This window comes from Oryx dammah, unplaced genomic scaffold (assembly GCF_014754425.2).
Source record: "Oryx dammah isolate SB20612 unplaced genomic scaffold, SCBI_Odam_1.1 HiC_scaffold_28, whole genome shotgun sequence".
Taxonomy (NCBI): Eukaryota; Metazoa; Chordata; class Mammalia; order Artiodactyla; family Bovidae; genus Oryx; species Oryx dammah.
The window spans coordinates 55925739-55951564 of record NW_024070212.1 but is presented as its reverse complement, the minus strand read 5'-3'; the positions used below and the strand labels follow the sequence as shown (position 1 = coordinate 55951564).

At 41.1% G+C, this 25826-nt stretch overlaps 1 protein-coding gene across 2 annotated transcripts in view; it reads right to left on the bottom strand.

Annotated features, from left to right (window-relative positions):
* COL24A1 (collagen type XXIV alpha 1 chain) overlaps positions 1–25602 on the bottom strand; it is a 392623-nt gene extending 367021 nt beyond the window's left edge. The window contains exons 1-3 of one of the 2 annotated variants that reach the window (XM_040232413.1): positions 25511–25602; positions 24942–25072; positions 13118–13182 (exon numbers count right to left, since the gene is read on the bottom strand). In XM_040232413.1, the coding sequence (XP_040088347.1) occupies positions 13118–13182; positions 24942–24997 (121 nt within the window). In that variant the 5' untranslated portion in view covers positions 24998–25072; positions 25511–25602. The remainder of the gene's footprint in view (positions 1–13117; positions 13183–24941; positions 25073–25510) is intronic. The other variant, XM_040232414.1, reaches the window with a different exon arrangement.
* Between the last annotated feature and the right edge of the window lie 224 nt (positions 25603–25826).

Below are 25826 nucleotides of genomic sequence, written 5' to 3'. Positions count from 1 at the left end.
AGCAATAGTGCATGGGAACCTGGAATGTTAGGTCCATGAATCAAGGCAAATTGGAAGTGGTCCAACAGGAGATGACAATAGCGAACATTGACATTTTAGGAATCAGTGAACTAAAATGGACTGGAATGGGTGAATTTAACTCAGATAACCATTATATCTACCACTGTGGGCAAGAAACAAGAATCCCTTAGAAAAAATGGAGTAGCCATCATAGTCAACAAAAGAGTCTGAAATGCAGTCAGTTCAGTTCAGTCGCTCAGTCGTGTCCGACTCCTTGCGACCCCATGAACCACAGCACATCAGGCCTCCCTGTCCATCACCAACTCCCGGAGCTACCAAACCCATGTCCATTGAGTGGGTGATGCCATCCAACCATCTCATCCTCTGTCGTCCCCTTCTCCTACTGCCCTCAATCATTCTCAATATCAGGGTCTTTTCAAATGGGTCAGCTCTTTGCATCAGGTGGCCAAAGTATTGGAGTTTCACCTTCAACATCAGTCCTTCCAATGAACAAACAAGACTGATTTCCTTTAATATGAACTGATTGGATCTCCTTGCAGGCCAAGGGACTCTCAAGAGTCTTCTCCAACACCACAGTTCAAAAGCATCAATTCTTCGGCGCTCAGCTTTCTTTATAGTCACAACTCTCACATGCATACATGACCACTGGAAAAACCATAGCCTTGACTAGATGGACCTTTGTTGACAAAGTAATGTCTCTGCTTTTTAATACACTGTCTAGGTTGGTCATAACTTTTCTTCCATGGAGTAAGTGTCTTTTAATTTCATGGCTGCAGTCACCATCTGCAGTGATTTTGGAGCCCAAAAAAGTAAAGTCTGACACTGTTTCCCCTGTTTCCCCATCTATTTCCAATGAAGTGGTGGGACCAGATGCCATGATCTTCGTTTTCTGAATGTTGAACTTTAAGCCAACTTTTTCACTCTCCTTTTTCACTTTCATCAAGAGGCTCTTTAGTTCTTCTTCACTTTCTGCCATAAGCATGGTATCATCAGCATATCTGAGGTTATCGATATTTCTCCCGGCAATCTTGATTCCAGCCTGTGCTTCTTCCAGCCCAGTGTTTCTCATGATGTACTCTGCATATAAGTTAAATAAGCAGGGTGACAATATACAGCCTTGATGTCCTCCTTTTCCTATTTGGAACCAGTCTGTTGTTCCATGCCCATTTATTGCCAAATTCAGACTGAAATTGAAGAAAGAGGAGAAAACCACTAGACCATTCAGGTATGACCTAAATCAAATCCCTTATGACTATACAGTGGAAGTGAAAAATAGATTTAAGGGACTAGATCTGATAGAGTGCCTGATGAACTATGGACAGAGGTTCGCGACATTGTACAGGAGACAGGAATCAAGACCATCCCCAAGAAAAAGAAATGCAAAAAAAGCAAAATGGCTGTCTGAGGAGGCCTTACAAATAGCTGTGAAAAGAAGGGAAGCAAAAAGCAAAGGAGAAAAGGAAACATATACCCATTTGAATGGAGAGTTCCAAAGAATAGCAAGGAGAAATAAAAAAGCCTTCCTCAGCAATCAATGCAAAGAAATAGAGGAAAACAATAGAATGGGAAAGATTAGGGATCTCTTCAAGAAAATTAGAGATGCCAAGGGAACATTCATGCAAAGATGGGCACAATAAAGGACAGAAATGGTAGGGACCTAACAGAAGCAGAAGATATTAAGAAGAGGTGGAAAGAATACACAGAAGAACTATACAAAAAAGATCTTCATGACCCAGATAACGATGGTGTGATCACCAACCCAGAGCCAGTCATCCTGGAATGTGAAGTCAAGTGGGCCTTAGGAAGCACCACTACAAACAAAGTTAGTGGAGGTGATGGAATTCCAGTTGAGCTATTTCAAATCCTAAAAGATGATGCTGTGAAAGTGCTGTACTCAGTGTGCCAGAAAATTTGGAAAATCTAACAGTGGCCACTGGACTAGAAAAGGTCAGTTTTCATTACAATCCCAGAGAAAGGCAATGCCTAAGAATGCTGAAACTATCACACAATTGTACTCATCTCAGCGCTAGTAAAGTAATGCTTAAAATTCTCCAAGCCAGGCTTCAGCAATACATGAACCGTGAACTTCCAGATGGTAAAGCTGGATTTAGAAAATGCAGAGGAACCAGAGATCAAATTGCCAACATCTATTGGATCATCAAAAAAGCAAGAGAGTTCCAGAAAAACATTTACTTCTGCTTTATTGACTATGCCAAAGCCTTTGACTGTTTGGATCACAATAAACTGTGGAAAATTATGAAAAAGATGAGAATACAAGACCACCTGACCTGCTCCCTGAGAAATCTGTATGCAGGTCAAGAAGCAACCGTTAGAACCAGACGTGGAACAACAGACTGCTTCCAAATTGGGAAAGGAGTATGTCAAGGCTGTATATTGTCACCCTGCTTATTTATATGCAGAGTACATCATGCAAAATGCCGGGCTAGATGAAGCACAAGCTGGAATCAAGATTGCCGGGAGAAATATCAAAAACCTCAGATATGCAGATGACGCCACCCTTATGGCAGAAAGCGAAGAAGAACTAAAGAGCCTCTCGAAGAAGGTGAAAGGAGAGTGAAAAATTTGGCATAAAACTCAACATTCAGAAAATGAATATCATGGCATCTAGTCCCATTACTTCATGGCAACAGATGGGGAAACAATGGAAATAGGACAGGCTTTATTTTGGGGGGCTCCAAAATCACTGCAGATTGTTACTGCAGCCATGAAATTGAAAGATGCTTGCTCCTTGGAAGAAAAGTTATGACCAACTTTGACAGCATATTAAAAAGCAGAGATGTTACTTTGCCAACAAAGGTCCATCTAGTTAAAGCTATCACTTTTCCAGTAGTCATGTATGGATGTGAGTTAGACTATAAAGAAAGCTGAGCACCGAAGAATTGATGCTTTTGAACTGTGGTGTTGGAGAAGACTCTTGAGAGACCCTTGGCCTGCAAAGAGATCAAACCAGTCCATCCTAAAGGAAATCAGTCCTGAATATTCATTGGAAGGACTGATGCTGACTCTGAAACTCTAATACTTTGGCCACCTGATGTGAAGAACTGACTCATGAAAAAGACCCTGATGCTGAGAAATACTGAAGGTGGGAGGGGAATGGGACGACAGAGGATGATACGGTTAGATGGCATCACCAACTTGACGGACGTGAGTTTGAGTAAGCTCCGGGAGTTGGTGATGGACATGGAAGCCTGGTGTGCTGCAGTCCATGGGGTAGCACAGATTCAGACACAGCTGAGTGACTAAACTGACTGAATAAAAATCAGTCTTCTAAGCCTGCAAGGCTAATGCCAGATATAAACACAGACATTTCAACCTTATTTGCCTTTCACTTGAAACCTGTATAATAAGCAGTATTGATATTATCACTAGTTAAGAGAAAAGAATTATGGGCAGAGGGAAGATGAGGGAGAGATGAAAAGAGATAGACAGGGAGTGGGGGGAGGGAAAAAAAGAGGAGAAATGGCATCTCTGTAGATGCTAAAACTATGACTCATACCCAAGCATGTAACTCACTCCAGTGGCTATATAATTGACTCTATGGTATAGAAAATAATGTCTAAACCAACAGACAAGGAGAGTCAATGTCTATACTTGTTTCCTCAAATCCTGTGCTGTGCTAAGCCACTTCAGTCGCCTCTAACTCTTTGTGACCCTATGGACCAGAGCCCACCAGGCTCCTCTGTCCATAGGATTCTCCATGCAAGAATACTGGAGTGGGTTGCCAAGCCCTCCTCCTGGGGATCTTCCCAACCCAGGGACTGAACCCACAGCTTACATCTCAAGTATACAAGAGCCAAAGATCCATTTTACCTGTCAACATTCAACAATATTCTATCACAAACTGGAGGAACAAGGATAGTATCATGTTTATCTTCCAAAATGTAAAAATTCTTACACCTCTTAGAAGTTGGTAACACAAAAGATTTAAAAGAAAGTTATCAATTTTCAGATAACAAGTTATGAGTAATCTCATTTAATGGAGTGTAATAAAATACAGTATTCACTCTCTATTAAATAACTTAATTAATATAAAATAGCACTTGTGTTAGTTGCTCAGTTGTGTCCAGCTCTTCAAGACCCCATGAACTACAGTCCACCAGGCTCCTCTGTCCATGGAATTTTCCAGGCAAGAATGTTGGAGCCGATTTGCCATTTCCTTTTCCAGGGGATCTTTCTAACCCAGTGATCCAACCCCTGCCTCCCACATTGCAGGCATATTCTTTACCAACTGGGTCACCAGGAAAGCAGTTAATTTTGACAAGTTTAAAATTTCCATATATCTTTGTCAATTAAGTCCCCAAAGCTATATTTTTTTAGTCTGTAGGAATGAAAAAATAAACTGATTGTCTAAAATAAAATCAGAGTTGTAAATCAGAAAGACCATAAAGGCCTTAATATACTTTTCCTTGGCAAATTACCCAAATTGACTAGATTAACTAGATAAGTACCCACTACCCACTTTCTACTGTTCTGTATAATCTCAGCCAAATCATCTTGCCAGAATTAAGACTCAAAGATAGTGCAACTACAAATTGACACTTTCCATGGGCACTTGCCATCTACCTCTACAAGGATTTAACCATGTTCTGCTATAGTTGGTGATCTTCAACACCCTCTGAAAGGAATTCAGGGTGAAGAGCAAAAATGAGCCATTTTGTGCTCTGAGAAAAACTGGCAGAACAGGTCATCAGATAGCTAGGTATTTTCAGAAGCCGATTTTATGAGCCTAATTCTTGTATCTCCTCATGTCTAGAAAAGCAGTAAAGTCCTTCATGGTAACAAATGTTCATGATTAGCAGAAGCCTTCTGCAAAAAAATATATGTTTGACTGCATGTGTTTCCCCTTCATCAAAATTATATATATATCATGTATGGATGTGAGAGTTAGACTATAAAGAAAGCTGAGTGCCAAAGAATTGATGCTTTTGAACTGTGGTGTTGGAAAGACTCTTGAGAGTCCCTTGGACTGCAAGGAGATCCAATCAGTCCATCCTATAGGAGATTAGTCCTGGGTGTTCATTGAAAGGTCTGAAGTTGAAGCTGAAACTCCAATAGTTTGGCCACCTCATGCGAAGAGCTGACTCATTTGAAAAGACCCTGATGCTGAGAAAGATTGAGGGCAGGAGGAGAAGGGGACGACAGAGGATGAGATGGTTGGATGGTATCACTGACTCAATGGACATGAGTTTGGGTAGGGTCCGGGAGTTGGTGTTGGACAGGGAGGCCTGGTGTACTACAGCTCATGGGGTCGCAAAGAGTCAGACATGACTGAGCAACTGAACTGAACTGACCTTCCTCCTGCCTCTTTTGCAGCAGTTCCCCAGAGCTGTCTAAAATGGTGTCTCTCCAAGACTTCAGTCCTCATTTCGCCCCATATAAAACTTAATTTTCACAACAGGCTTCCTGGATTCCAGCTCACTGAGTTAAGGAACTAAAGACATTGTTTAAAACCAACTATTTTAATTTTTTCATACTATTGGTATATGGAAAAAGGAAGTTGTTCAGAGTATTTTTTTCCTACTGAATTTATCATATACTCATCATATATATAAAAGCTATGCACTAAGCACTTTACATGTGTTATCTCATCTTATCCACACAATGACCTTCTTCTTACATAGTAAGAATTATTACCATCTTCATTTTGAAGTCCTGAAATCGAGGCTCAAAGTATGTAAGAAACTTACTCCAGGTCATATAACTGATAGGCACTAGAACCTGGGCACAAACCCAGGCTGCTGGTTCCAGAGCACCTGCACCACAATCACTGGGTATGTTCAAAAAGGAAATGTGATTTTAAAAAGTATTCTTAATATAAATACACCTATTTTGGGTAAAGAAATAAAAGCAACTTATTTGTAAAATCAGGCTTCCTTGGTGGACTAGTGGTACAGAATCTGCCTTCAATGCGGGAGACCTGGATTCAATCCCTGGGTCAGGAAGATCCCCTGGAGAAGGAAATGGCAGCCCAGCCCACTCCAGTATTCCTGCCTGGAGAATTCCATGGACAGAGGAGCCTGGTGGGTTACAGTCCTTGGGGTTGCAATGAGTCAGACATGACTTAGCGACTAAACAGCAACAACAGCAATTTATAAAATGAGCAATGAAGCTTTACCTATGTGAAAAATTTTTGGTTAAGTGTCGGGGTTTTCACAGAAGATGCTTGGAGTTACTGCAACTAGAATGAGCTGCTTCCTACACACACATTTTGGGTTAATACTTCCACAGAAAATATCTTTTGGAGACAAGTATTTTACACAGATTTCTACACATGTGGTTTGCACACCAAGCAATCATGAACTGGAGAATGCCGTGTATATGGACAATTAGTTTACATGTCATATGCTGTAACGTACTATGTAGAGGTGTTACAACTATGCTTATCTCCCTGGCCACCAACCCACCAACAGCATAAGGAAAGTAGACTATATTATGTAAGAAAAGGGATCATTATCTGCCAAATTCTCAGAAGACTCAACCTTAAATAATTTTCTTTTGAAGTATAATAGAATCATTTTTTCATTTGGTTATACCAAAACTATGGTTATAAAACAAATTATTTATGTTTATTAATATAATACTTTAATGGTCTTATCTGTATAGCAAAATGTAAATGAATAACAAAACATGGAAAATAACAGATGCTTATGAATATAAATGAATAACAAATGTAAATGAATAATAAAACATGGAAAATAACAGATGCTTATCTCTGCTCAGTCTTAAAATTTCACTAAAAGGAGAACAAGAAAATGTGGTTTAAAACCATATAGGCAAAGTGAAAGGGCAGAAGAGACAACAGCAGATAAGAGACATCAACAAATTTTTGAAAAATGAAAAACAGAGGAAGGAATTAGCAGAGCTGAGAAAACTGAACACTAAGGGCTTGCAGAAGCAAGAAATAATAATAGGCAGGCCAGTTCACAAGGCAAAGTCCTGACAAAGCTCAAGAACCAAATGCACCAAATCACTGAATTCAGCATAAGGCATCATATGTGGGAGGGGGAGGGCTTGAGAGTCTGTATAAGAAGCTTTGAGAGTAAAACTGAAGATTAAAGCTTACTTATGTACTAGAGAGACACTGCATAAATCCTAGCAGAAGATGGAAGAGAAGTGCCATAATGAGAACAAGTGAATTCAGTAAAAATCTACATACTAAATAGTGAGACCACCCCCTTTTCCCCTCATAAGAACCTCTTTATATCATTTAACTCCAATAACAGTGGCAACCAGGATTATATTCTACAAGTAAGAAATTGGAGGATACTTCTCTGAACAAACTGGATAGCCTTAGACATTTGCAGTCCAACAACAAGCTGGCCAGCAAAGCTCCTAATTTTTCACGCTCTAGGTAAAATATGCCAATTAAAAAGCCCACACATGAAAAATGAGTTTCTAAGCATATTTGCATTGCCTTGCTTTTAAATTAAAACACAAGTACTAGAGACTTAAGAACTTTTCCAACATAAAAGACAGATTAAAGAAAACCAAAACTTGTGGGAAACAAAGATAATACAGGGAGCAGAACAAAACTTCAACAAAATTATTTTTATCTTTGGAGAGCTGAGTAGATATTGCATCAAAGAAATAAGAACAAAATTTAAGGCACAATCAGAGTGAGAAATCTCTTAAAAATCTAAATACAGCATTAGTCAAAAAATTTAAATATTTGAGAATAGTGACTAATGAAAATCTGATATAAAATGGAAAGAAAACAAAAATGGAAAATCAGAGCTAAATAAATAAATAAAAATAAGGCACTCAAACCAGAAGATCAATATCTGACCAACAGAACTTGCAGAGAGAAGAAATAAATATGTCAGAGAGACAAAACTAAGATAGGAAAATTCCCAGAAAATGAAAGATGTTTCTATTACATTGAAAAGGCCTAATGACTACCCATCAGGATATATTGAATAAAGACCTGTACCAAAACACATTACTGCAAAATATTGGGGATAAACATGATCCTAAGGTTTAAAGTGGAAAGTTAAAAGGTAACATATAAAGAATCAAGAATTAGTAAAATATCAGATTTCTTAACTGCAAGCCAGAAGACAATAGATGCAAAAAATAGTTTAAAATTCTGACCAACAACTATTTATAGCCTAAAATTCTATACCCACCCAAACTCACCTCAAGAAAATGAGTGAAATACAAAAAATATATAAATAAATAAAATCTCAGAAATGCAATGTTACAAGGAGTATACCAACTAAGTACACATTCTCAGGATGCTACCTGATGATATGCTCCACTCAAATTAGGTAATGAACAATGAAAAAGGAAAATGAGTTCCAAGACACTGGATCTAACACAGATGAGAGACATCAATTCTACAAACAATTAGACAGCTCTCAATGCCTTCCAACAGAATCTTAGTTTCCAGAAGAAATATCTCCAAGAGTGGGAAAAAAATCAAATGATTAGAGTACGTGGCACATTTAAAAAAAAATATTTTTCAAAGAAGTTTTAAAACTCTTTTGGGATATCTTAGAATTAGTGAGAGTGCCATAGAACACACAGCAAACAACAAAAACAAAAAAGCGGAAACGAGAAAACTGAGAGACTAGAAGAAGAGGGGCATTAGTTCAGTTCAGTCACTCCGCCATGTCCAACTCTTTGTGACCCCATGGACTGCAGGGCACCAGGCTTCCCTGTCCATCACCAACTCCAGGAGCTTACTCAAACTCACGTCCATTGAGTCAGTGATGCCATCCAACCATCTCATTCTCTGTCATCCCCTTCTCCTCCTGCCTTCAATCTTTTCCAGCATCAGGGTCTTTTCAAATGAGTCACCTCTTCAGGTGGCCAAAATATTGGAGTTTCAGAGTCAACATCAGTCCTTCCAACGAATGTTCAGGACTGATTTCCTTTAGGATGGACTGGTTGGATCTCCTTGCAATCCAAGGGACTCTCAAGAGTCTTCTCCAATGCCACAGTTCAAAAGCATCAATTCTTTGGCACTTAGCTTTCTTCACAGTCCAACTCTCACATCCATACATGACCACTGGAAAAACCATAGCTTTGACTAGACAGACCTTTGTTGGCAAAGAAATGTCTCTGCTTTTTAATATGCTGTCTAAGTTGGCCATAACTTTTCTTCCAAGGAGAAAGCATCTATTAATTTCATGGCTTCAGTCACCATCTGCAGAAAATAAAGTCAGCCACTGTTTCCCCATCTATTTGCCATGAAGTGATGGGACCAGATGCCATGATCTTTGTTTTCTCAATGTTGAGTTTTAAGCCAACTTTTCCACTCTCCTCTTTCACTTGCATCAAGAGGCTCTTTAGTTCTAATCTGCTTTCTGCCATAAATTTGGTATCATCTGCATGTCTGAGGTTATTGATATTTCTCCCAGCAATTTTGATTCCACCCTGTGCTTCATCCAGTCCAGCATTTTGCATGATGTACTCTGCATATAAGTTAAATAAGCAGGGTGACAATATACAGCCTTGATATACTCCTGGAACAACTCACCTTGTACCAATGTTATCTCAAAAAGCATGTTGTGGGTGAGGGGCCTGGTACCAATCTCTGAGTTTTGAGACATTCCCTTTCTCTAATTAGGAGCCAGCTAGTAGCTATATAGTGGAGCATGGCCCTGGAATGACTTTGAGGAGATACCCCACGTCCAAGGTCAGAGAAGCCCCAGCAAGACGGTAGGCACTGAAGAGGCACCTGCATGGCGCTGGAGCGGCTCTGAGGAGATAACCCACATTCAAGGGCAAAGGAGAAGCCCCAGCAAGATGGTAGGAGGGGCAAAATTGCATTTAGAACCAAACCCCATACCCGCCAGAGACACTCTGAGGGCTCAAACAAACTTTGTGCATACCAAGACCCAGAGACCCCACAGAGACTGAGGCAGAACTGTGTTTGAGTGTTTCCTGTAGAGGTACAGTGGACTGCTGCAGGGGCAGGGGCTCTGGGTGCAGTAGATGTGGGTATGGCATAAGCCCTCTTGGAAGAAAGTTGCCATTAACCCCACCATGGAGCCACCAGAACTCACACAGGACTGGGGAAACAGACTCTTGGAGGGCACAAACAAAACCTTGTGTGCAGCAGGAGCCAGGAGAAAGGAGCAATGACCCCAGAAGAGACTGACTCAGACTTGCCTGTGAGTGTCCAGGAGTCTCTGGCAGAGGCGTGGGTCAGTGGTGGCCTACTGTAGGATTGGGGTCCTGAGTGCAGTAGTGCCTTCAAGGACCTTTTGAAGGAGGTTGCCATTATCTTCATTACCTTACCATAGTTTGGTCTCAGGTCAAATAACAGGGAGGGAATACAGCCTGCCCATCAATAGAAAATTGGATTAAAGAGTTACTGAGCATGGCCCCACCCATCAGAACAAGACCCAGTTTTCCCCTCAGTCAATCTCTCCCATCAGGAAGCTTCCATAAGCCTCTTATCCCTCTCCATCAGAGGGGAGACAGACTGAAAACCACAATCACAGAAAACTAACCAATCTGATCATGTGGGCCACAGCCTTGTCTAAGTCAATGAAGGAGGGGCATGGGATAGTGTAAAAATGTTAAATACTCATCATCAAAAAAAGGAAGTCAATATAATATACAAGCATATTATTAAGAACTATGGATAGTAAAGCCAAAAGAAAGTGCTAAGAGTTTGGGTAAAGGATTGCAGGATTAGATAAGGTCAGAGAATATTATTTTCTGTTACATGTTTTGCAGCTCAACTTGATTTTTAAACTGTATACTTGTACTAATACTTTGATACTTTAAGTTTTGGAAACTACTGTAAGCACCGATAAATATATTTGTTTCTGAAAACTCTAATTTGGGATCATCTCTCTCAAGGAGGCATATTCAGCAGTGTTAAGGTTACAAATGATATCTGTAACCATTATCAAATCACAATTTCTCTGAAAATATTTTTCTAGCCTCCTGATTAGACATTGTATCATCCTATTTCAACAACAACAATTTTAGGAAAATAGTACTTCTAAGTTTCTGATAACATACCACAATTTTCATTTCATTTTTGTGCTCAAAAGTATTCAATTTTATAAAATCAAAGAAGTTTTTAAAATATTTTTCTTTTTGTTGAGAACTCGAAATAAAATGGTATGGATATGTGAAATTTTAAAAGGTGTTCACCCTGAAATAAAACAGCACATTTTGTATTCTATAAATGAAACCTTAAGGTTAAAAGAAAGATATTTCTTTCATATACTCCCTTCACTGGTTCTGAATTTTTAAAAATATGTTCATATTTTCCTTCTTCATTTAGGTTTTCAATATTTTGATAATGACACATTTTATAAATTATTAAACTCATAACACTAACAGATGGCAATTGTAAAGCAACGGGATTTATAATGGAAAGAGGTGGTTTTTTTTTTGATTTGGTTTTGGTTTTTATTTGGGGCAGGGGCCAGGAATGGTGCAGATGTGACAGACCCAAATTCAAATCTTAGCTATATAAGCCTGGACCAGCACCTTCCTTGAGCCTCAGTTTCTTCATCTATAATAATCACCCTGCTGGTTCATTATGAGGATTAGAATAGCATATGTAAAATTCCAGCAAAGGACAATACATGAAATAGATATTAATAATGACAATTCTCCTTTTCTTATCTTCTCTGTTGTCCAAGAGGCTTAATTTTAAAGACTCTGTACACTCTGCAGTCTAAGTACCTGAGTTCAAATCTTAGTTCTCCCATTTATTATTAGCCTGCAACCCTTGGGGTAGTTATTTATTCTTCTTAACCTTGGACTCAGCAATTCATGCGCATAATTATAAAAACCCTGCAATGAAGTGGTGAGGAAGAAAACATATATCCTGCTAGCACAGTGACTGGTACTTAACAAGTTCTCAGAAACTAACTAATAAAAACAAGAAATTGAAAGATAGTTTCTCTCTGCAGTTGAGTTCAGTTCAGTCGCTCAGCTGTGTCCGACTCTTTGCGACCCCTGGACTGCAGCACGCCAGGCTTCCCTGTCCATCACCAACTCCCAGAGCTTGCTCAAACTCACGTCCATTGAGTCGGTTATGCCACCCAACCATCTCATCCTTGGTTGTCCCTTTCTCCTCCTGCCTTCAAACTTTCCCTTTTAGTTTAGCAAACTAAAGTAACAAATGACTTGGTCAAGAATAGCACTTCATGAAGTTACATGTGACCCGATTTAATGATCTTCCCATAAAAGACAATTAGAAAATGCCTTCTGTGATACATTTTAATTCATATTTGTGTTACTTGACAGAATATTTACCTTTGTCCACCTATCAGTTTGCTCAGAGTACCACCCCTCTGTGCTCTTTCTACCTACAGCTATTTTACAAATATTATTCAATAAATTGACCAAATTGACAAGTGACTCCTTGCTCATTGAAAAGTTGGTTCTATCAAGTGAGCACTTTTTTTTACCCTTTGACAAGGGCACAGGTTTTTGTTTTTTTTTTTTCTTCATTTTGGAGCCAGAGGCATTATTTTATTCACATTTCAATCACTGGCAATCAGGATATTATGTGGTAAACAGAAAATATTATTTAAATGCTGTTTAATAAATGAATAAATTAGGGTATACATAGATACCAGAAACTCTATCACCATACTACCAGAGCAACTAGCTACCAAACAAAAACAAAACCTTGAACTATTTTCCAAATCTCTCCATTTGAATTAAATGAAATCCCAAGCCCACTAGTATGCAAAATTTTGTTTCTTAATGATGTAAATCTAGATGGAACATTTAGCATATGCTTGCGTTGTTTCAAGAAGTGCAAAGGTAATTCAGTCAGTTTGCCACCCCCAATAACTCCCACTTAAAATGAAGTCACAAACAAAGTCTTTTTACTATACAAAACTTCCCTTTTACAGAGAGTTTTCTTAAAAATGTAAGTAATTTCACAGACAGATGATATGAGTAATTTCTTAAAGGTCATATTTCCCCCAAAATTGGTTTTTTCACCCTTACATTCTCATTGTACTCTGTAAAGAATTTTTTATTCCTTAATGCTGAATTTAAGGTTATAATGACTTTAAAGTTATACACTTTTGCTTTCGGGAATCCAATTTTTTACATAAACAAATAAGTAATAAGGTAACATTCTTACCTTGATCTTGTGCATGGACAGTACCCCCTGACACACATAGTACAATAAAATGAAGAAGCAGTTTCCTAAAATAAAGAAAAATTGGGAAAAACTTAGTTGGACATTTATGACCTATAAGTTATAAAACCCAAAATAAACTCTGCCGCTACTGATACTGCTAAGTCACTTCAGTTGTGTCCGACTCTGAGTGACCCCATAGACGGCAGCCCACCAGGCTTCCCTGTCCCTGGGATTCTCCAGGCAAGAACACTGGAGTGGGTTGCCATTTCCTTCTCCAATGCATGAAAGTGAAAAGTGAAAGTGAAGTCCCTCAGTTGTGTCCGACTCTTAGCAACCCCATGGACTGCAGCCTACCAGGCTCCTCTGTCCTTGGGATTTTCCAGGCAAGAGTACTGGAGTGGGGTGCCATTGCCTTAGTGAAGGATTAGAATGAAGCTATTTTTAATTAACACAGTATTTTAATACTAATACTGATTAAAAGCAAGAGCCCTGAATTCAAGTTTTGGTTTTGTCACTATGTGTCTTGGGCACCCTATTTAATAATCACTCTGTGCCCTAGTGTTTCCATTCATTAAATCCATCTCATAAGGTTTTTTGAAGATTAACTAAAAAGCTTAATTTCAAGTACCCAGAACAGTACCTGGCACAGAGGAAAAACTCAGTAAATGTGAACTAATACAGGTGAAATTATTATAAGTGGTATATATTATGTCAAATCAACACACATGCAATTTTACACAAAGTAAAATTATTAGCAGATTGGCACAAAATACAACTTACAGTCACTTAACTACAGTTATTATAAATTTATGGGATCAGTTATTTGTTTAAACATTTTTACATAAGATCTATTTGAAAATTATATTCAAATCACTTGTACTAGATTCATGACTGATTCTAAAAATATAACAACCTGTAGATATCAGCAATGACCACTGTGATTAGCATAATTGTAAACACCATACTCAAACCAACTACAAATCAAAACGTTCATTCACGTTGATTAGTGACATAGAAAATACAATTTTTTAGCTTAATCAAACTATTCATAGATTTTGTTGATTAGTCTTCATAATTGGCTTTATCTACCTCTCAGCTGAAAATCAGAGATCATTTCAAAAAGTAATGAGCATGCTGAAAATATTTTATGATCTAGTTTTTCTTGCTAATATAGACTCTGATTCTGTTCAGTCTAACTCAGAGACTCCCCAAATGATATTTCTGAAAACACAGTTCTGCAAGGAGTGATGACAAAGCCCTTTGAAAATCATTTTTAGGTTCCTGCTGTGCTAGCAGTAATCGGTACATTTTCTATATATCACCAAAGCTATGTTTTTACCTTTGTCAACAAGAATAAGGAACATGTTAATGTAAAAAAGTGAGCCAATATAAAATTATACTATTTATTTATAAGTCGGACACGACTGAGTGACTTCACTTCAGTATATAAAAGGTATACTATAAAATTATACTATTTGAACAGAACAGTTTTTAATAGACTTTGATAAAATACTTAACTGTTATTAACTATATAAATCAATTTTAAATCATAGAAATTTCAACTGATATGTGCAAATAGTTGAACCATCTATTTTAATGAAGCCTATAATAGTTTCCCATATATGGTGTCATCTATGAGATGTTTCTCAAATGTTAGTCTGCCAACATTTTGGGGTTTTTGTGGGAAATCCAGATTCTGGGCCTTCCCAGAGGCTTCATAAATTTGAAGTAGACCCTCAGCATGTACACATTTTTAACCAAGTGATCTAATACTGACTGTGTATGTACCAAACTCTGAGAAAAACCAATTTAGAATATTTACTGTTAATAGTTACATTGTACTTAAAATAATCTAATATTAATAGTTTGCTTAAATCGCATATCTAATTGTATAATATGACACAAATAAGATTTGACCTTTAAAAAAAATTTCTTTTCTGCTACTCCAGATCATGGTTTTCAAACAGGAGCATGTAACATATAATCACCTAGAGGGCTTCTTAAAGATTCTGGGCTCCACCCTGAGAGTTTCTGACTCAGTAGGTCGGGGTGGAGCTCAAGAATTTGCAGTTATAACAAGTTCCCAGGCAATGCTGATGCTACAGATCTGGGACATCATACCCACAGTTCTGGAACAGGTGATGCTCAAGAGATGGTGTGAGGCCTACTTGTTTTTCAGCCTCTTACCATAGCTGATTAGTGGACTTACCTGGTGACTTCTAAAAACTACTAATACTTGAGTTCTGCCCTCCCCAACCCCACCCTCAGAGATTCTGACTTTAGTTTGTTGTACAGGGATTTTTAAACACTTCCCAGATGGCACCCCACTCCAGTACTCTTGCCTGGAAAATCCCATGGATGGAGGAGCCTGGTAGGCTGCAGTCCATGGGGTCGCTAAGAGTCGGACACAACTGAGGGACTTCACTTTCACTTTTCACTTTCATGCATTGGAGAAGGAAATGGCAACCCACTCCAGTGTTCTTGCCTGGAGGATCCCAGGGACGGGGGAGCCTGGTGGGCTGCCGTCTATGGGGTCACACAGAGTCGGACACGACTGAAGTGATTTAGCAGCAGCAGCAGCAGCAGATGATTCTAATGAGGAAAGTTGAGGACAGCAGTGTGAAATGAAAATGATTTCCTTGGATCCTCCAGGATGAATCCTAATGTCCTCTAGAATTTGAGTAAAAGAAGGAACTTTTCCTTTCAAATTTGTATTTTCAACTGGCAGCGTGTGCATCAGTAAGACTAGAAAATAGCTCAGGATTCCAGTCGCTGAAGGAGAGTATATCAGGATTATGCTGTTTTAGTAGAAAATGGAACATGAAGGGAAGCACTTCTCACCTGCCCAAAGTAATCCAGTTCACTGAGAGTTTAGAAACAACGGAAAAGGCACTGTTCCATTCCAAATACAGCTAAAGCGCAACTAGCACTGTTCACCAGGCAATTCAGTCAACTCATGGACTTCCCCAGTGACCTCAGGGGAGAAAAATGGAAGACAAGAGTTCTTTCTAGACATGTTAACAAGTCTATTCCTGGCGTGAGGCAGGAAAACCTGAACACATCAAATATCATCCCTTAGCCAGGTGATTTTAGGAGATTATGACAAGTCAGTTGAGTCACACCTTATATAAGTGTACCTACTTACTAACTTGATGACTAACAGAGAAGTAGAGATCAATGATATAAAAGAGATTTTCTTTATCTTTTTCTAATTCTGCCCCAAACAGAGCCAACTGCTGGGCGGTACCCCAGAGGCCTGCAAGCCTTATAGGTGCCCAGCCACTAAGCCGAGAGCCGAGAAACAGAGAGAGAGACTTCAACGGCTTATTGAAAAGGGGTCTTAAGAACTGAAGGGAAAAAAAGTCCTGGAGCAATACCCCCACCGTGCCCAGCAGACTGCAAGCAGGACATGGCCGTAACCTTCCAGAGGAAGGGAAGGCTGCCATTCATGGGGCAGAACTGCCGTCAGCTTGGCTCATCAGTTACCAGGGAAACCGGGGGCAGGGGCAAACAGATAGGCAGTTACTAATTAAGTCCTACAATTAGGAAGACTCAATAATCATGAGAGTGAAGCAGGAGCTGGTGGAGCAGAAGACAGACAGGGAGCAAGAGGATCGCCATCTTGAATGGCCTAACCATACAACTAAGGAAGAACAGGAACAGTTTAAGTTCCTCACCAGATGTTCAAGGTCCTTATCATTCAGCTCCAACCTCCTTTTTCTTTTCTTTTTTTAAAGCAACAAATAGGGACCAATTACATCTGACATCCCGAAGCTCCAGCCACACCATGTTTTTCTCTATTCTATGGACAAACTGTTAAGTGCCTGAAAAGATCTCAGTCTCCATCTATCAGAATCTTAAGTATCATCAAAGCCTAATGTGAACACCCGCTCCATGAATTTTTCCCATCATCCCTAGAGAGGACGGCATCTTTTCCTCCCCTTTGCACTCTTGATGCTTTCATTATAAATTTAGTATAGCCTATATGTGCTGTATCTTTTATGATTAATTAGTAATAAATATCTGAGCAAGTTACAGGTCTTCACCTTTTGTCATTTTCTTACATAAAATTGACACAATAGATATGTTAAAACAGGAATAGAATAATAGTAAGACTGAGGAATTTAGTTCTTCCCTATGAACCTAATTCTTTTAACACTTAGGAAAAGTTAAGTAAAATAGGGGTACTTTTAGTTGGATGTCCAAAGAGAGAAGAATTAAAAAAAAAAAAATCTTCTGTGGTAGGGTAAATGGAAGGCTTCTTTTTCATTTTAACTGGTTTTCTCATCTTTGAAGTGGGAATACAGAGAAGAGATCAAACCTAATTGATATAATCAGCTTGATAAAGAGCCCAACTCTATCAATGAGTAAAATGATGTTTAACGAATCCAAGCTTTCTGGGAAATGTCTAGTTAAGTTGCACTTGTTTATTTCTTTGCTTTTGCACTGTCCCCCAGTGATTTTACACTTATAATACATTTACTTAATAAAGAAAAACTATCACACTTCCACATTAGCAAATGATACGAGTTCTCAAGGGTAGCAGTGTTTTGCGCTTCTACCCTGTTGTGCTGTGCTTATTGTACTAGACATGCTGGAGTCCTTAAATAAGTTAAAACTAAAACTGTATTAGGTTGTTGCAGAGAAAATAACATGGTTAATAAGAAAATAACAATGGACTAGGAGTCAAAAGATTAGTCCTAGATCTATTTCAAACTCATTGTGTGAGCTTGGGTAGGTTATTTCAAGGTTTTGAGTCTTAGCTGACTCATCTATTATGTGATGACAATATAAATTTTATATTTTAAATTCCAAATATAAAAGCCTAAAATTTGTGTGTATGGTAGACTCCTATTAATATTCTGGCATAGAAGACAAAGATCAAGTTACGCTCTTAGCAAAATGTTCTATAAATCATCATATACAAAGGGCATATTGTTTAACCACAACTGGGAAAAGGTCCTCTTACAATTCTGGCCAATTCTTTTTTTAATTGAGTAACCTAAAATAGTCTACTAAGTTTGCTAATTTGTTCATATATTTAGTTAACCCTAACAAAGTCTCCCCGGAGAAGGCGATGGCACCCCACTCCAGTACTCTTGCCTGGAAAATCCCATGGATGGAGGAGCCTGGTAGGCTGCAGTCCATGGGGTCTCTAAGGGTGGGACACAACTGAGCGACTTCACTTTCACTTTTCACTTTCATGCATTGGAGAAGGAAATGGCAACCCACTCCAGTATTTTTGCCTGGAGAATCCCAGGGACAGGGGGAGCCTGGTGGGCTGCCATCTATGGGGTCGCACAGAGTTGGACACGACTGAAGCGACTTAGCAGCAGCAGCAACAAAGTCTCCCTTTTTTTTTTTCTTTTTCTTAAGGTGAAGTAAATATCTCCTGGAGGAGGAAATAGCAACCCACTCCAGTAATCTTGCCTGGACTATCCCATGGACAGAAGATCCTGGTGGGCTAGTCCATGGGGTTGCAAAAGAGTTGGTGGGCTAGTCCATGGGGTTGCAAAAGAGTCAGAGATGACTGAGCAACTCAACAACAAGAACAAAAAGTCTAGTTAGTATATTAAACATGAATATTTTTCAAATATTCAAATCATGCCTGTTTTTGTTCACTTTTTTGTATGTCTGGACCAAGTGTCATTAATGTAAAGTAACAGAAGTACATATACTTACACATTTAATAAAATCAGACTAAGTCTGAAAAAAACTGACAATATAGTAGGAGATATTCAATAAATGTTCAGAAAATATAATCCATAATATTAATATTGGAGGATATCTAACAAAATGTGAAATACTCTGTGTGTCTGGTCTGCTAGCCACATTTTCAGTTTGACATAAGCCACAGTCAAAACATAACCAGACATGTGAAGGGTGAAGTCCTAGAGGAGATCAAGCGGGAAATAGATATCCAAAGACCATACTCAGAATATTTAAGGAATTAATATCCACCTCCAGGCATCTTCCCTAAATAATTCTTAAGAGCTATTCAACTTTCTCTTTATCTGAAGGGTCTAAGTTACCTTAGGGGAATTTCAGGCATCCTTTTGTTTAGGATATTCATGAGACCCCCAGGTTTTATGATATATGTCTTCAAGCTACTGATGGTCATTCCTACACAGGTTTAATTTGTGATAAGGAACTTTTGTAAAAAGTGAATTGGAGATTTTCATTTAAACCGATTGGAAAAAGTAAACTAATCTGAAAAACACACACTTGTAATATACATCAAGAATTTCAACAATTTCCATCACAGTACATTTACAAGCCAAAAAATTCTCCAAGTCATGACAGCTTTACAGATTTTGCTCTTTACTAGCTGCTAAGATCCAGAAATAGTAAAATTTCTATCCTATGTTCCCAAAGTAATGGAAAAACAGTTCTTATCCCAGCAGTGGGGATAAAGTTGGATGATTCAGGGAATAAAATATTGTCAATAACTTACACAAAATGAATTCAACTCAATAAGTACTTGTATACCTAACCTAGTATGAAACATATTAGAACTTTTGGTTAAATTCCAAACATACTGGCAACTTCTGAAATAGAAAGAAGATAAATGCTTAAGGATTTCAAGTGATCAAAATACCTAAAGTCCAGTCAGTAGCAGGGAAGAAATATACACATATATATATAGTCTCTCCTTGAAATACCACGGAGATTGTTAAACTGATTACTCCCTAGAAAAGTTTCTGGCACATACTATTGTTGCACAATTGCACTCATCACACACACTAGCAAAGTAATGCTCAAAATTCTCCAAGTTAGGCTTCAACATTACATGAGCCGAGAACTTCCAGATGTTTAAGCTGGATTTAGAAAAGGCAGAGGAACCAGAGATCAAATTGCCAGCATCCATTGGATCATAGAAAAAGCAAGAGAATTCCAGAAAAACATCTACTTCTCCTTTATTAATTATGCAAAGCCTTTGACTGTGTGGATCACAACAAACTTTGGAAAATTCTTCAAGAGATAGGAATACCAGACCATCTGATGTGCCACCTGAGACATCCGCATGCAGGTCAAGAAGCAACAGTTAGACCCGGACATGAAACAATGGACTGGTTCCAAATTGGAAAAGGAGTACATCAAGGCTGTATACTGTCACCCTGCTTATTTAACTTATATGCAGAGTGAAAAGTGAAAGTCACTCAGTCATGTCTGACTCTTCGCAGACTATACAGTCCATGGAATTCTCCAGGCCAGAATACTGGAGTGGGTAGCCTTTTGCTTCTCCAGGTGATCTTCCCAACACAGGGATTCAATCCAGGTCTCCCTCATTGCAGGCAAATTCTTTACCAGCTGAGCCACAGAGTACATCATGCAAAATGCTGGGCTGCAAGAAGCGCAAGCTGGAAACAAGATTGCCAGGAGAAATACTAATAACCTCAGCTATGCATATGATACCACCCTTATGGCAGAAAGCAAAGAGGAACTAAAGAGCCTCTTGATGAAAGTGAAAGAGAAGAGTGAAAAAGCTGGCTTAAAACTCAACATTCAAAAAACTAAGATCATAGCATCCAATCCCATCACTTCATGCAAACAGATGGGGAAACAATGGAAACCATGACAGACATTTTTTCTTGGGCTCCAAAATCACTGCAGATGATGACTGCAGCCATGAAATTAAAAGACGCTTGCTCCTTAGAAGAAAAGCTATGACAAACCTATACAGCATATTAAAAAGCAGAGACATTACTTTGCCAACAAATGTCCATATAGTCAGACCTATGGTTTTTCCAGTAGTCATGAATAGATGTGACAGTTGGACCTTAAAGAAAGCTAAGCACCAAAGAATTGATGCTTTTGAACTTTTGAACTGTTGGAGAAGACTCTTGAGAGTCTCTTGGACTGCAAGGAGATCAAATCAGTCCATTCTAAGAGAAATCAGTCCTGAATATTCCTTTGAAAGACTGATGCTGAAGCTGAAGCTCCAATACTTTGGCCACCTGATGCAAAGTACTGACTTACTGGAAAAGACCCCAACTCTGGGCAAAACTGAAGGCAGGTGGTGAAGGGTATGACAGAGGATGAGATGGTTGAATGGCATCACTGACTTGATGGACATGAGTTTCAGCAAGCTCTGGGAGTTGGTGATTGACAGGGAAACCTGGCATGCTGCAGTCCATGGGGTTGCAAAGACTTGAACAGGACTGAGCGACTGAACTGAACTGACACTACTGTTAAGTAAAAGATTTTTAAATGAATGAATGCATCAAATCTTCAGTCAATGAGATTATCAAGCTGTCTCGAGTTTCAACTGATATATAACTCCTCTGACATTTTCCACCTGCACAGTGAACCCAAGATCAAGAAGTCAGGTCATCTAACCTCCATTTATTTAGCTAAGGAAGTAAAGAGTTTTCATGATCTAGTCTCTGTTTCTCTCTCCAGATCCTGCTTCAACCACTTTGCCCCTAGAATGTGTGTTCCAACCAACTTCATTTCTTCTGGGCCCTCAAATGCACCATGCTGTCTCACCTCTGAGCCTTTTACTGTTCTGTCTGTAAAGTTCCATGCGTTTTCCACTTATGTCTCAGTCTAGATTTCATTTCCTCTGGTTAGCCTTTCCTTCTAGTACTACCCCTCCTTATCTTCCCCAACTAACAGGACAGTTAGATGTCCTTCTGTATATATCCTTATGTCAATTTTTTTGCTGGTTTCATTGTTTATAATTGCTTGTTTCATTTTTTGTTTCCTATATTAACTAGGCACATTGGAAGGCAGCAATTGTGCTTCTATCTTACTCAATCATTGTATCCCTTCTGCCTAGAATCATGCTAGACACATAGTAAACTCAGTGAACATTTGCTGAATAAATCAGTAAATGAATGATAAGTGAATGAATGATGGAACATTAGCCTTTTATGAGAATGAAATGAAATCATCTTCACTTCTCACTCAGAATTACAAATTCTAAAATAAGTCAGAGTTGCAAAGCATGGCAAGAAAACTAGTACAGCTATTCTAGTTCCTATAATATGATTTATCATTCTGTAGCTTCACAGTTTATCAAGCACAATGTATAAATAACACTCAAAATTACTTTCTATAAATTACAATTCCTCTTCCTAAGACATCCATTTGTTTTAAACATTTATTTGAACACAAAGATAATGAGGCAACTTTAAAAATAGAATTTCACGCAAGCTAGGAAATAGACCTTTATATCCCAAACTTTGTTTACACTTTTGTTTACAGAAATCAATGTACCTATCATTCTTAGTTTTAATCTTTTTTCATTAATTCCACAAATTCACATTAGGAATGTGAATGTGAATCAGAATAAAAGCAGCTCTCTGAAATAAAATGTCTGTAAGGATCTAGTTTTAAAACTGTAAATATTTCTTGGTGACTAATCAGAATTGTGATTTTTTTAAGAAACCACCTCTGCTCTTACAAAACATCACCACAAAAGGATGGTGGAAAATTAAAACTTCAGGGGTTACATTAGGCACTGTAAGGTTTAATTCAGTGGCCTGACATTATCATCAGCTAATCAGCTGCTTGTCCCAAGTCCCTATTCCTATGAGGTTGGTAGCATTTATTTCAAACTGAAGAACTCTGAATTCTTTAGGGAAACTGGATTTTTTTCAAGAAACAATTTTCTCAGCTCAATTGGTAACTATGTTTCCCCACTCTACATGTGTGTGGCTGAAGCTGTGAGGGGTTGCAATCTGATGTAATCTTGAATTACCCTCAATTTTCTGCAGTTCACCCTCACTGGGAACTGTCATGGAACACACTTGATATCACAGGCATCTGCAAGGCCCCTGGCTGGAGGCTGCTTGGAGAACAGGAGCGAGGAGGACCTTCACACAGGATCCTCTACCCATCTGATGCCTCTCCAGGAAGATTCTTTTCCCCAATTACTCATAGTCTAACTTTTCCTCAGAAGTTTCTCAGTGTAATCCATTTTGTTTGGATTCTCTGCCTCCCTCCCCCCAATCATCTGGACCCAATTTACAAACCCCAAACTGCCCAAGAATGTATGCAGGACCTTTTCTGGGAGCGTCTGGAAGGGAATTGTAAACCAGACAAGACAGGGGCTAAGAGCTGAAGATCTCCTGTAATCTGCGAGGTTGGTCACAACTGCCAAGGGGAATGTTAGTCAGCAACGTGGGCTTCCTGTTGGGGCCAAGGGAAAGCCCTGGGGGTGGGCGCTGGCAGGGAGGGCAAGGGCACATGGACGCAGGGGAACAGGGAGGGCAAGGGGGGCAATGGATGGAGGAGGTCGCTGGAGCGGCGGAACAGGAAGTGGAGGACCTCTTCCAACCTCTCGGGGTGGCTCTGGAGCCTCAGAGACCCAAGTCTGATTCTACCATTCCTCTCACCCTGGTCCAGCGGTCCTCAGGGCCCGCTGCACTCCCTACCCTGCTTTCCAAGACAGGTCCATGCAAGGTGCTTTCATCGAGAGAAGTGGCGAGAAACCTGTCTGGAAAACTGATGAGACCTGCGTGAGCAGCTCTGGGTCCAGCGGCCCGCAGGGACTAACCTCTTCTCGGGCCCTGGAGGAGAAGTGTCAGGAATCCCCCTCTCCCCCTTGCCCCGGGGGGCCTGGGCACACCCCTGCGTGGACGCACGCGGTGGCTGAGGTTTTGAGCTTTCCCGCTCACTGATCCATTCTGCAGCGGGCTCGTGGGTATGTGCATCCTTGTCAGTGGGGAAGCCGGCTGCCCGCCCAGGCTTCCAGAGGTGGAAGGAGAGAGTGCGCGAGCCCCAGCCAGGCTCGGCTGCCAGCGGCTGGGAAGCACATGTTCATACAAACACTGTCACAAGGCGGTCTTTCTCTGCACTCCGCCTCCGCCTGCCCTTAGCTGGCACCCTCAGTCCTGTGCCCCTGCCCTCCTCCTTCCTATTCTCCCCGTTGCAGCCTAGTAGCAGAGAATGACCACAACCGCCCTCGTCCCTCCTGCCCCTGAGGCCAAAACCAAACTTCTATAACCCACTGACATCTTCCAGGAAGGGCCAGGACAGCCAGCCAACGCCACGCGCCCCCTACCCTTCATCCACGCTCTTCTCCCACTGAGGCAGTGGGAGCCGGTACAATGCCCAAAGAGCAGATGGAGTGCCAGGGAGGGCCAGTGAGATCACTCCCTGGGAGTAGCAGCCCCGGGGGCCCCCCGCCCTCCCCTCCGGGGTCCAGCCCGTTCCCCAATGACACTCCAGGGAGCAGGGGGCAGCCTGGGCCCCAGATGGGCAGCACGTTTGTTGGCCTCCTAACGACTAGAGGCAACTGCCTCTGTGTCTCGTGATTCCAGGAGCTCCCTGACGTCCGAGGCTCTGTGGGCACCCTCTCCCCCATTTGGCAACCCTGCCGCAAGGTTCAGGCTCCGCGCACAGAGCCCAGGGGGACCGCGAGCACCCCAGCAGTTCCCAGGCTGGATGCCCGAGGAGCACCGAGGGGAAACAAGACCTCAGCCAGGGCTCTGAGGGAGGAGAACGGAAGGAGGATGCGAGGGCAATGGGAGCTGGAGACCGGGCGGGCGTCAACGAGTCCAGCTCCGGGGCTGCAAGAGCCGCTACCACCGGCCTCGGGAAGTGAGCCAGCGAGCTGTTCCTCCCGAGCCGCAGGATCTCTTTAGCATAAACTGTCTGAGAGACCCGCTGGCAGGAGGCTTCCTTTCAAGCACGGTATTTTACAAATTGAGGAGACAAGGGGAGGATGCTGCGGCTGTTCGCCGGCTCCCAACTTCAAAAAAAAAAAAAAAAAAAGTGCCAAGTAGCTAGGGCGCAAATCTCCAACTGGCTCAGCGGATCCAGGGGGTGGGGAGAGCTGCCGGTCTAACCCCTGCCCCGCGGGTGGGCTACTTACGATTTTGCCGTGTGGGAGACCTGTCCACGCCTTGTCCTGTGGGCTCCTAAATGCATTTGTATGCATTTGTCCTTACAGCGGGGCGCTAACGGAAAACAGAAGCCAACTCCGAACTGCTAAGTGTGCAGGTACTGTCCATGAAAAAGGGGGGGGGGGGAAAAATCACATGAAAACGATGCTCTAAAACCTCAACAATAACCAAAAAGGGAGGGACAGATGGAAGAAGAGCAGAGAAACAGCACCGGGCGCGTAGACCGCTAGGCTGCCCAGGGCCCCAGCTCGGTAGCGGACAGGCCCGGGGTGGGTGAGGGGGAGCGCGCCCCTGGGGGGGGCGGGCAAGGAGGGACACCTCACTGGCGGGCTGCGGGACGCCGGCAGCAGCGGGAGCTCGGCTGCGAGCGCAGCCCTCGAGTTCACTTGCGGTTCAAAGGCGACTCCGTGACTCCCGTGGAGTCCTCCGCTTTGGGCCTGGGAGGAGAAAGGAGTGGGGGGAGGGCAGGAGATGAAGTGGGGGAGGAAGTCCTTGGAAACAACCCGCGCTGGAACATTTGTCAGACAAGTACACACACCCACTTCGGAAATCTTGTCCGTGCGAGCTGGCCGGTGGCAACTGCAGGCGCTCGGCGTGGACTGCCGCCGGCTGCTTCCCCTGGAAGAAGAGGAGCCCAGCAAATCCGGCCGGTGTTAAATTTCACCGCTCCCTGACTTGCAATGACATCACCAAACACAGTGCACACCTCCCCCTCCACCCCGCAACCTTCCCCCTACCACGCGCCTAGCTGGGGCGCCCCAGTCCGCAAGCTCCCGGGCCCTGGGGCGCGCTCGCAGCCACCGGCACCGCCCAGACACTCCCGCTTCCCACGCATTCCCGGGCTTGTAGGTGAC